The sequence below is a fragment of the Miscanthus floridulus genome, chromosome 1 (genome assembly GCF_019320115.1).
Source record: "Miscanthus floridulus cultivar M001 chromosome 1, ASM1932011v1, whole genome shotgun sequence".
Taxonomy (NCBI): domain Eukaryota; kingdom Viridiplantae; phylum Streptophyta; class Magnoliopsida; order Poales; family Poaceae; genus Miscanthus; species Miscanthus floridulus.
Window position 1 is genome coordinate 21448243 of NC_089580.1, and position 12247 is coordinate 21460489.

At 48.2% G+C, this 12247-nt stretch overlaps 2 protein-coding genes across 3 annotated transcripts; one reads left to right on the forward strand and one right to left on the reverse strand.

Moving 5' to 3' along the window:
• The first annotated feature begins 1486 nt into the window (after nucleotides 1-1486).
• LOC136453765 (probable histidine kinase 4) lies at nucleotides 1487-8985 on the forward strand. 2 transcript variants are annotated; one of them, XM_066454346.1, is made up of 11 exons: nucleotides 1487-1843; nucleotides 2222-2455; nucleotides 2554-2720; nucleotides 3429-3647; nucleotides 3734-3920; nucleotides 4006-4057; nucleotides 4148-4377; nucleotides 4766-4864; nucleotides 5032-5738; nucleotides 7689-8171; nucleotides 8258-8985. In XM_066454346.1, exons 1-11 carry the CDS (start codon nucleotides 1502-1504, stop codon nucleotides 8499-8501), a joined length of 2964 nt encoding a protein of 987 aa, XP_066310443.1. In that variant the 5' UTR covers nucleotides 1487-1501; the 3' UTR covers nucleotides 8502-8985. The 2 variants fall into 2 exon arrangements, with proteins under 2 accessions (XP_066310443.1, XP_066310501.1); XM_066454404.1 differs by lacking the exon at nucleotides 1487-1843 and adding an exon at nucleotides 1863-2013 and having other exon boundaries at nucleotides 2193-2455.
• A 1451-nt stretch (nucleotides 8986-10436) lies between these two features.
• Nucleotides 10437-11843, reverse strand: LOC136453126 (UPF0481 protein At3g47200-like). Its single transcript, XM_066453702.1, has one exon. The coding sequence runs from the start codon at nucleotides 11841-11843 to the stop codon at nucleotides 10437-10439; it is 1407 nt and encodes a 468-aa protein (XP_066309799.1).
• Nucleotides 11844-12247: the final 404 nt, after the last annotated feature.

Consider the following 12247-nt stretch of genomic DNA (forward strand, 5'->3'; position numbering starts at 1 on the left):
AAACACGCATGATCACTTTTAGTATACATACACTTTGAGGCGGCACGCACGCACGAACTGCTGCTCCACTATCCTGGAACCAAACACGAGCCAAGTGTGCAATAATCTCGGTCTTTCGGGGGGCCAAAAGCGCGCAATAATCTCCTCATTCATGAAAAAGAAGTGCAGTGGAGTAATCAGCTGCATGCTGACCATGGGAAGAAAAAAAAGGAGGCTCTTTGGAACCGAATAATGTAAGAGGGAGGGAACAGAAAGGGTTTCCTGACCCGTAATCGCACTTCACCCATGTTTTTGACAGAGCATCAGTGATGGCAGCAACGAACGAAGCGGAGCAGAGCAGAGCGGATCGGATCGGCAAAAAGATTTGTCCGTCCGGGGACATGGTGCCCGCATTGTTGACTGTTGACGACCACCGCCTCATCCTCCGTCCATGCCCCCGCGGCCTTTTGAACCCGCGCCAGATTTGCGTTTGCGCCCCCGGGGCGCCGGCCCCCACCCACCCCCAGCCCACGCGGGCACGGGCAGGCAGGCCGGCCAGGCAATGCAACAAACATCCCCGAGACGGCGACGCGCGGTCACAACTCACAACTGCTCAACCACTGCCCGCGACCGCGCGGCCCCACCAACCCCGTAAAATCACCAATCACCAGGCGTCCAGAGCACACGGCGGCACCCGTGCCCGAGCCCGGCGGACGGCAAGGGAGCCGGGGTGGCGCGTAAGTGGTGCGGTGCGGTGGTGGGGCTCGGATAAGGGCCAGAAAGCAACGGGCCAACGGCACAAGCTGCGGGCAGCGGCAACGCCGAGCGCGGCGACGGGGCGGGGTGGGCGAGGCGCAAAAGGCCGGGACCCATGATGCCCCATCGCGCGCGCCCGCCCGCCCGCAGGGTCGAGGGGAAAACCACGGGGTTACCTTAGACCGTCTCTCTCTCATGGATATGTGTGTGTGTCTATATATATATATATATATATATATATATATATATATATATATATATATATATATATATATATATATATATATATATATATATATATATATATATATATATAGACATATATATATATATATAGACACACACGAGTATCCTCTTTTTTAGATACTCATCTGTATAAAGGATTTTCTTTTGAATTCTGTTGTTGCTGGAGAAGATCAAAATGTACCTCTTTACATGTAACGCTATCTAAATATATAATATCTCGTGAAATCCAGGAAATTCGATTCACTCGAAGCCCGGCTGCTTTCTCCCCCGTCGCGAAAAACCGCAAGCCAACAAAAACACATCAAAGCAGCAGCGGGAGAGGAGAGAGAGAGAGAGGGCTAGGTTTATGTAGGAGGAGGGCGGGAAAAAAAAGCGAGGAGGCATCCTCCTCCTCTCTCCTCTGTCAAAGGATTCTCACAAAGGAGGAGGAGCGGGCGGGCGGGCGGAAGCAGGAGTGGTCGGTGACCTGCGGCGCCAGCGCATGTGAGAGCTGCGGCGGTGGTGGGGAAGGGGAGCTGGGATGGGGGTGGGAAGCGGAGGGGAAGCCGCCGCGGTGTCGGCGCCGGCGGAGGAGGCGGCGGGGAAGGATGGGGAGGAGGGTAGCCGGTGGACCATGAAGGAGAAGCTGATCACCGCGGCGGTGCTGGTGTGGGTGCTGGGGTCCGCGACGTTCGGGGTGGTGGTGCACAGGAACATCCGCCACGCGGCGCTGCAAAAAATGGAGGAGGGGCTCGTCAGCATGTGCGAGGAGCGCGCTCGCATGCTGCAGGACCAGTTCGCCGTCTCCGTCAACCGCGTCCACGCCCTCGCCATCCTCGTCGCCACCTTCCGCTACGAGAAGCACCCGCCCGCGCTCGACCAGGTCCGCCTCCCTCCCTCGCCGCGCCGAGCTCTAACAAGCCCAAACGAACAGGGTTACTTGTGGGCGCGATCTCTGGCTTTCTGTTCTGCGCGCGCAGTTAATTGCGTGTCTTGCCGTCTCTGGAAATCCTCGCTGCTCCCATTGCCATAACACCTCGACTATGTTACCATGTACGGAGTACTCGCACCTGCTCTGCCTCTGCTGGTTCCACTTCATTTAATTACTGTCAAGTCAATGGTTCCCTTGTGCGCAGTTAAATGGAATTCTCTCTTTGTTTTTTTTTGTGTGCGCGCGTGTAGTAATTTGCCGATGCAGATTACTGATCGGCTGTTTTGTTTGTCGGCTGCAGGCTTTATTTTCGGTCGATTTGTTTTGCAGGACACGTTCGCGGAGTACACCGCCAGGACGTCGTTCGAGCGGCCGCTACTGAGCGGGGTGGCGTACGCGCAGCGGGTGGAGCACGCCGACAGGGAGGGCTTCGAGCGCCAGCAGGGGTGGATCATCAAGACCATGAAGCACGAGCCGTCCCCGGTGCAGGATGAGTACGCGCCGGTCGTCTACTCGCAGGAGACCGTCTCCTACATTGAGGGGCTCGACATGATGTCCGGCGAGGTCTGCGGCGACGTTTCCCGTTCGTTTCTTGCACTGGGCTACAGCTGTTCCCTGCCGGTGTTGGTTCTGAACCTGGATGTGTTTCTGTGGTGCTGCAGGAGGACCGTGAGAACATTTTGAGGTCAAGAGCATCGGGGAAGGCAGTTCTTACGAGACCGTTCCGGCTCATGTCGAATCACCTGGGTGTCGTATTGACTTTTCCTGTCTATCATGTGGATCTTCCTCCTGATGCCAAGGAGGAGGAACGTGTTGCTGCCACCGCAGGGTAAGGTTTATCTCCGTTTTCCAACGAACTTCAGTTTACGCCTATTCTTTGTAGAATCCACTGCCCGTGGCTATTCAGACGCTGCAACATTTACATGACTTGAGAAAAAGTGAGAATCCCACAAAACAAATCAATTATTTCTGCTTTTGCTGACCGCCGCTTCAGAACTTTGAGCTAGCAAAATCGAGGAGAACAAAAAAAACCCATGTGGTATGCTGATTGATTATAATCGACTCTGCTGTGAGCGGAAACAAATAGGACCTATGTTTTAGTGGTGAAAGTGTATGGGGCTCATGCTGAAGCAGTTGTTTGTGACTCTAGAATCGAAATGAGACTGAGATACTGATAGAGAAACATAATTTCTACGCTTGACTCAGGTGTCTCTCTTTCGTCCCTTTTACAAGCGATTTTTTCTTCTCCACTGTCTTCTCCAATTGCAGCAAGCGAGTTTCAGTGAGGGAGGAGGAAGAACGCTGTTGGATTCAGATCTCGGGTGTTAGATGGATGGGGTAGTGTTCTATACATGGTGCCTACAGAAATGATCGTAGCTGTAATTTTAGTCAAAACCACAATAGTTTTACTTATGTCAGAAAATCAAAAGATTTAAATGCTGTCCACACTTGGTGTTTGAAGTTCATAATTGGCAAAAATGACTTCTTTTTTATTGTTTATTATATTTCGAGAATAATTTCGCTGACTATTCAACAGATACCTTGGGGGATCATTTGATGTAGAATCATTAGTGGAAAATTTGTTGAGGCAGCTAGCTGGCAATCAGGAATTGGTGGTAAATGTTTATGATGTCACAAACAGTTCGGACCCTCTTGTCATGTATGGATCGGAAGTTCCTCTTGGCATCCCCTCACCATCGCACATCTGCATGCTAGATTTTGGCGATCCATTCAGAAAGCATCATATGGTTTGCAGGTAAATGTGTGCATTCGTTAGTGATTTTCCTGATTTATTCTTGGACACGGTCTAATTGCATGTCCCACTGTCCATAATCTGAGCAGATACAGAAACAAGCCTCATCTCCCATGGTCTGCAATTTCTACGCCATCTGGTGTCTTTGTCATAGGTATGCTTGTGGGGTACATCATTTTTGCCGCTTGGAGTCGTTATGATAATGTTAAGGAAGATTGCCGGAAAATGGAGGAGCTGAAAAAACAGGCAGAAGCAGCCGATGTTGCTAAATCTCAGGTTTAAGTTAGCTTAATTGATTTGATGTTGTAAGTTTGAAGTTGCATTTCTCGGGAATCTAAAAGACTCTTTTTGTCAATGGTAGTTCCTTGCAACTGTTTCTCATGAGATCAGAACGCCCATGAATGGAGTTCTAGGTGAATTTTTTTTATACTACACATTCCAGTGATGTCAATGTAACTCATTCTTAGGAGGCAGATGATTTATCCTGTTTCTTGGTTTTGTAGGAATGCTTGATATGCTGTTAGACATTGACCTAACGTCAACTCAGAGGGATTTTGCACAAACAGCTCAAGTCTGCGGAAAGGCTTTAATATCGCTAATCAATGAAGTGCTTGACAGAGCCAAAATTGAAGCCGGAAAGTTGGATCTTGAGTCTGTACCATTTGATCTGAGATCCATCCTTGATGATGTCATTGCATTATTTTCTTCAAAGTCAAGAGAGAAGGGAATTGAGGTTAGTTTTTAGTTCAATAACACTTTTTTTTACGAACCAGCACTGACAGTGACTACTTCTATTGACATAGAAGAAAGATACAGGCAGTTAGCCCTGGGAGGCTACCTACATGGAAAGAAAAAAAAAGTAAACTCTAATGCCGGGCAGGCAAGAAAACAACCGACACGCACGGCACACCACACAGCACACACATAACGCAAATAATTTGATAACACTTGTACCTACTACAAAAAGCATCACTCAAGCATTACGATTAACCATGCATTATTTCCATCGGCATCTCTTAGACCCAATTTCCATAAATGTCCCTTCACCATAGTCATACATCCTGCATCTAACTTTTATTGTTCTATCCTTACTAATTTCCTTTTACTCTCCAAAATTGTAGCTTGCTGCATATGTCTCTGAAAGAGTTCCTGAAATCTTGTTGGGTGATCCTGGAAGGTTTCGACAGATAATTACAAATTTAGTGGGCAACTCAATTAAGGTAAGCGTGCATGACCTTTCCTCCCAAGCATGTCTGCAAACAATGAGGGCCATTTTATCTAGAGATAGAACAACTTAGTTTTAGCAAAATGTACTGCAGTGTTTACTTAGTACTCTGAAGTTTGTTGCTAGCTTTAGTTTATGATTGATATTTGCTTGCACTGACAGTTCACAGAACGGGGACATATTTTTGTACAAGTTCATCTGGCAGATCACTCAAATCTTGCAACAGAATCCGAAGTTGAGCCAGTGGCTAATGGGATGAATGGACATAAAGATGAGAAAACTGCTGTAGCAACCAGTGTTTCTCTCAACACACTAAGTGGCTTTGAAGCTGCTGATAGCCGAAATAGTTGGGAAACCTTCAAGCTTTTGCTTTCTTGTGAGAAAAATGAGATGCCCTATGAAAGTGTATCTGATAAAGTTACACTTGTAGTAAGTGTGGAAGATACAGGAATAGGTATACCATTGGATGCCCAAGCCAAGGTATTCTCACCTTTCATGCAGGCTGATAGTTCGACTTCCAGGACATATGGTGGTACTGGAATTGGATTGAGCATCAGCAAATGTCTTGTTGAACTAATGGGTGGTCAGATAAACTTTGTCAGCCGACCACAAGTTGGGAGTACATTCACATTTACTGCAGTTCTCCAAAGATGTGACAGAAGCGCTATTGGCGACAGTAAGCCTGTTATGTTGCACCCTCTTCCATCCAGTTTCAAAGGTTTATCTGCACTATTGGTTGATAGAAGACCAGTAAGAGCTACTGTAACTAAGTATCACTTGCAAAGGTTGGGAATTGCCTGCGATGTTGTTGCTACCATTGAATTGGCTCTTGGTGTGCTATCCGGGAGAAATGGCAGTTCCCTAACCAGGTACTTGTCTTGCGTATGTACTCTCTAAAAGTTAAAAATCCTGAAGTGATTGAGCTACCATCTTGAGGATGTAGGAATAACGTGGCATACTTGGCTGCTTGGATACTTAAATGCATGTGACTTCTCTTCAGAATTGATATTTGGTTTTCAACAAATTTTGTTGCATATGAACACTTTAGGCATATTGATCACTTCAGAATTGATATTCCCAGCATAAAATATTTTTATAAATCCACTGACCATCCCACTCATCAATTCACTGTTGTGATCAATAGTAATTTCTTCATCATTTTCAAAGCTGCAAGATCTACATTAAAAACACACACACTTACACACCTCAAGACTAAATTTCTATATCGATAGTGTAAGAAAACTACAAATTGTTAATTTGGATTGGGATTGTCCACCTTCAAGCCAGCGAGCCGTCGACTCCCTTATGGCCTTGCCCAACCTAGGAACTTCGTGGTGCGGCGGTGGCGCATGCTAGGCCGCCAACATCCTTGCGCCCTGCCTTGCTGGCTTGCCAAGACTAGGATGCTAGCTAGTTGTTGCACTCCGTGCATAGTTAGGCTGTGTCTGGATTCAGGGGAAAAGTTTAGTCGTGTCACATCGGACGTTTGATTGCTAACTAGGAGGACTAAACATGAGCTAATTATAAAACTAATTGCACAGGAGTAGACTAATTAGCGAGATGAATCTATTAAGCCTATTAATCCATAATTAGCAAATGTTTACTATTAGACTTAATGGATTCGTCTCGCAAATTAGCCTCAATCTGTGTAATTAGTTTTGTAATTAGCCTATGTTTAATACTCCTAATTGGTATCCAAAGATTCAATGTGACAGGGCTAAACTTTTGCCAAAGGAAACAAACACAGCCTTATTGTGGTGCATCTAGGCGGTTAGAGAGAAAAATTTAGGAGAGGTTAGTGAATAGGAGAGATACGCGAGAGAGAACTGTGTCTAATCGGTGTCGAACTGCGGTGCTGCACGAGAGCGATAAGAGTCGCACGTGGCGGCATTGAACTGAATATGTAGGCTGTTGAGTTACTTGTTGGTTTGTTTGCTGCTAGTTACTGTTGGCCCTCGATCTCCCTGCACAGGTGAGCAACCTGCTCACCAACACTCACACACACTCACGGCTAGAGGTAGACGAAGAGCTCTTGGAGAACAGAGCACACACACAGCACAAACACTTGTTCCGAATGTGCAGCAACTGAACTGATTTGCTTCGTTGATATGCCTAGTATATATACAAGTCTAGTACCAACTATTCGGTACACTAGTACAAGGGTGAGATTACCCCCAACTACTCCTACATGGCTGAAGTAAGCCACTACTACCAGTGGCCTATTGCCATACTCGTACAAACTAGTACATGAGATAGTGGCCTATTGCCATACCTCTACAGGAACTAGGATGGACAGCAAGAGCAGCAAAAGATCTCCTGCTGCAGCAAAAGATCAAAAGGGAGCAGCAAATTATCTTACAGTTACCTGAGTTGGATATGATGCTAAGAAATGGTGAATTTGGCTCCAACTTGAGTTATACACACACATATATATATACTATATACATAGGTTTCTCAAAATAGCTTGGTATTCCTGGGAATACCCATGCATATACGTAGCTTCGCCCATGTACTAGCTGGTACATTTCTAATATAATTACCAAATTCATCGTGTTGGATCTGCTTTCAGTTTGTATCACTGCTTTGGTCTGTAGTTCTCATTACATTCTTGCGTGTTATTTATCTGGTTCAAATTTCACTTATGGTAAATGTTTCAGTGAAAATGCAGTTTTTGCTCTATTGACCTGTAGAATTCAAATGTCTACTAAACTACTACTTTTAACATGCAGTTTCACTAATTGTTATCTGTATTTCTTTCGACATGCATTTTCTTTCGTTTTTCTTGGATCTAACTAAAGTTTTCCGCATTCATCATGCAGCACGAAGCAACCATGCATGTTATTGATTGAGAGTGATTCATGGGGCTTCAAGATTGATGTTTCTTTACGGTCTAGACTCCTGGAGATGAAGCAGAATGGTCACACACATGTATTACCCAAAATTATCCTTCTTGCAGCTGCAGAATCGGGCAAACTCAAAGCACAGTATGCAGTTGATTCTGTGATCACGAAGCCTCTGAAAGCAAGCGCACTTGCCGCTTGTCTATTCCAAACACTTGGTATCACACAGTCAAGCAACGAGAGACGCGACAACTCAGGTTCTCTTCATGGGTTGCTTCTTGGCAAGTACATATTGGTGGTTGATGACAACAAGGTAAATCTTAGAGTGGCTGCTGGCACATTAAAGAAATTTGGAGCAAAGGTGGAGTGCGTGGAGAGTGGAAAAGATGCTCTCGCCCTCCTACAAGTCCCATATAAGTTCCATCTTTGTCTCATGGACATTCAGATGCCCGAGATGGATGGGTGAGTTCTATACAAAGCACACTATGCTTGTTTTCTCCCTTGTCATCCTCTGTTTTAAACCAATATTCCTCTACTTGGGACACCAGGTTTGAGGCGACCCAGCAAATAAGGGCAATGGAAGCGAAGGCCAATGAGCAGGCAGAAAGAGACGGCGCGACAAGGGCAGCAAAATGGCACCTGCCTGTTCTTGCAATGACCGCTGATGTCATCCAGGCCACCCATGAAGAGTGCACGAAGTACGGGATGGATGGGTACGTCACAAAGCCCTTCGAGGAGAAGCAGCTCTTCCAGGCGTTGAAGAAATTCTTGGACCCCGGCATGTCCAGCTAACACCGAAGTGATGCGTTGGAAAGTGAGGCACCATTCTCCATTCTGTAATTCCCTAACCGTGGACGTAATCTGATCCCGAACAAAGACCGTCCATCGTGGGCTGCTCGTCGATCATGCTAGCAGGGTAACAGCAGGCAGCCAAGTGCTGCACGCAGCACGGACCTTTGCTGGTCTGCCTATGCAGGCGTCGTGTAAATGTATTGTATTGGCAGGGATCCTGTTTATAGCACTAGTATGGCCTGTGCGACAATGTTGGAGCTGCCTGCGGCTGATGCACGTCGAGCATAATTTTGTTGTATAGCTTCCTGCATTTTTGTGCTCCTGTTCAGACCACTGAAGGAGGCAGGCATGCTCGCTGGTGCAGTGCAGTACTGGAAGGAAACCTGACTGCCTGAGAGTAGTTTTTTTTGCTGTTTAATTGCATTGGGATTTATGATGTATTATAATCAGCTAATGTGCGATATAAGCTGATGTAATTGGCTCAGTGCATTTCCATTGTTATGGATATGAGTAAGGATCATAGGCATCGGTAAGACTACACTATTGGGTGTATGCCCTTCCATTATCCCTGCAAAATGTCAAAATGTGCGAAGGGAATATCCCTGCAAGTTGTCTTGGACAAGATGCCGCCAGCAACACCTTGGATCCTATGCAATGCCCGTCGTGCCCATGGAGAGCGATGAACCATGACTTGAAGCACCTTTTTTCACGGAGATACTGATATTTCTTTGGTGGAGTATTTAGACAGCACGATAGTAATAACATCTTCAGGGGCTTTCTACGGTCTGTTGATCATTGCAAATTAATCTTTCGAAATGAATTTGGCTTGGTTATGCATATATAGAGCACAAAAGTCGTACTTCCCACCATGGTTCCTTTTTCTAGCTATGATTCTACTGGTGGGAACTCATGGTTCCTTTTTCTAGCCATGATTCTACTGGTGGGAAGTAAGACTTTTGTGCTCTATATATATGCATAACCAAGCCAAATTCATTTCGGCCTCTGTACATGTACGCGCCTGGCTCTGGACGCGCGCGCTCCGCTTCGCCTCTGTGTACGTGCCTACCACGGCCTCTGGACGTGTACGTGCCTGGCTCGGCCTCTACGCTACACGCCTAGACTCCGTGTACGTGCCTGACACGGTTGGTGCTGCGCGCCACATGCAACCTACGCGCAGCCAAAAAAACGGAGTAGTGTTCCTGTATGGCTGCATACAGGTTTAATTAATTCGAAGGAACGAGGCGTTTCTTTAACACACTCTACCAGAAATATTTTATACTCACTCCATTTCAAAATAAAAGTGTCGCTATATGCAAGCTAAACTTCCTCAAGTTTGCATCTCTAAATAAGTTTACTACGAAAATATATTCAAGAACCTATCTAATGATACTATTTATGTATTATAAATATTTTATATATATATATATATATATGGTCAAAGTTAAAAACATTTGAGTTCTCGGAAAACGAGAATGACACTTATTTAGGGATAGAGGAAGTATCTGTTATTATACCAAATCTGCTTAGTACCAAATCTGGATACCTGCTCATGCCTCCGCGTCCGATACGAATCATGTCACACGTCCACGTTCTATCCGGTTTCAATACAAAGGCTGGGTCCACGCATTCGCATCTGGTACGAAATCATCGGAGCTCACATGTTAAAAAAATAGCATGGCCTATTAGTGCAACACATGAGCATATATCTGGTTATAGAAAAAAGAAACATGACAACGACTGAATATTGGTATGCACACCGACAATGAAGTCGATCAAGTTTATATACCTAACTCCCTCCAGGCTTTGCCAACAGTAGATGTTTCCGAGAAACAACTGTTTTGACCTGCACTTAGTTTATTGCATTTTCTGTATGTGTGGTGAACGTCAACTAATCCCGAGTTCCTGACTCACCACACCTGACGTACGTAGCTTGCACTACTTGTGTTTAATTGAGTTGGTGACCACGATCCCGACGATTGTGACTAGGAGGGTAAGCAGTGGCGCGGCGGCCAAGATGATCCTCTTGTTCCTGTAGTAGACGCGGTGGAAGCCACTCCTTGTGCTCTTTTTCCTCCGGAGCTGCACGATCTCCTCCAGCGTGCGGAGGTACAGCTCCTGGCGCGGCAGCGGGTCGCGGAGGCCCTCGAAGAACTCCACGGTTCGCCGGTCGCTCATGGTGCTGAAGAGTATCCGCCTGGACCGGAGCTCCTCCACGTCCCGCTCGGCGCGGACGAGGGAGCCGAGGATGGCGAGGTAGGAGCTCACGCCGCTGCGGTCGGACCGGTCCGTCACGCACTCCAGCGCTACCATGTTGATGGGCCAGCAGCGCGGCAGCCAGCTGAGCGCGAGCTTCGGGAGGACGAGCTGCCCGATTCGGAGCAACGACCGCGGCTCTTGAGCCACCCTCACGTCCTTGACACGGCACGTCCCGCTGCCGTGGAGGTGGATGCCGGCCTCCGCGAGCTCCACCGCCGACGTGAAGTGGGCGAAAGGCCGCGTGTAGTCGCAGTACCTGACGGCGCCGCCGCCGTTGCCCTCCGGCGCATCAGGACCTTTCAGGCCGAGGTGCCGCTGGTGGACGAGGTCGAGAAGGTGAACTGGGGAGGGGCTCAGATTTTGCCACGGCGTGTCGTCGGGCCGGTCGGCGTCGGCGGCCTGGCGGCGCCGCCGCCCGTTGTCGTCGGTATAGACGTCGAAGTCGAAGTAGGCGAGGACCATGGAGACGAACTGGTCGACGACTGGGACAGGCCACATATCAAAGAGCCTGCGCATCACGGCCCAGGGGATCTGGTTCTCAAACAGCAGGATGTCCTTCATGATCCGCAACATCCGGCCGTGTGTCCAAGACGAGTGCTCCAGCCATTCAGGGTAGTTTCTGGTGAGGATGGACATCACCGCGAGCAAGAAGCAGCCGTCCACGACCATCATGTAGGCCAAGTCACTGCTCTCGATGGTTTCCACCGTGTCGTCGTAGCAGCTCCTTGCAAGAAGCAGGACGGACCTGATAACCTCAAGGATCTGCGACACGGCCATCTCGTCGCGCAGCGCGCTACGGCACAACTGGTGCGCCACGGCCTCCTTGACCTGCTCCATCTCCACCAGGTGCGGCCTTGCGCGGTGGTGGTAAGGGCCGATGGAGACCACCTCCGGCACGAAGTAACGCTCCTCGAGGCTGTCCCGGACGCTCTGCGGCACTCTCTGGATGATGAGCAGCCTGTGTGCCACCCTACTACGGAACGACTTGTCGCTGCTGGAGAGGCGGCAAGCCAGAGCCAGACCCATCTGGTGACGAGGGAGCAGGCTTGAGCTGGACGACCCGCGGAGCTCGTGGATCATCGCCATGGCTTCTTCTCCGACTTGTGCAACTGATGCTCCAGCTGCTGCTGATCGTGGTCGTGGCGGCGGCGTGGTGCTCCAACTCATGCTCCGTCTCTCGCTGACTCAACGGCATGGATGGAGATATGCCGCCGGGTAAACCCGCGACAGCAGCCGTTTAGCACCATCCTCATCCATAACAGCCTCGGGTTTCGGGGCTGTTCGGCTGCTCGTATTATGCTACAATATTTTTTTCTCCCAATAAATCAGCGACGACAGCGTATAAAATACAGTAATCCCACTGCTACAGTAGTGTTTTTCGGAGACGGGCAGAAGCATTTTTCAGCGATAACGCGCTCACTCGATTTCCGAGGCGTCAGATAAGCCCGCGCCTGCGCGTGATGAAAGAGTCCAGCGCCGTGCCAAGGTCC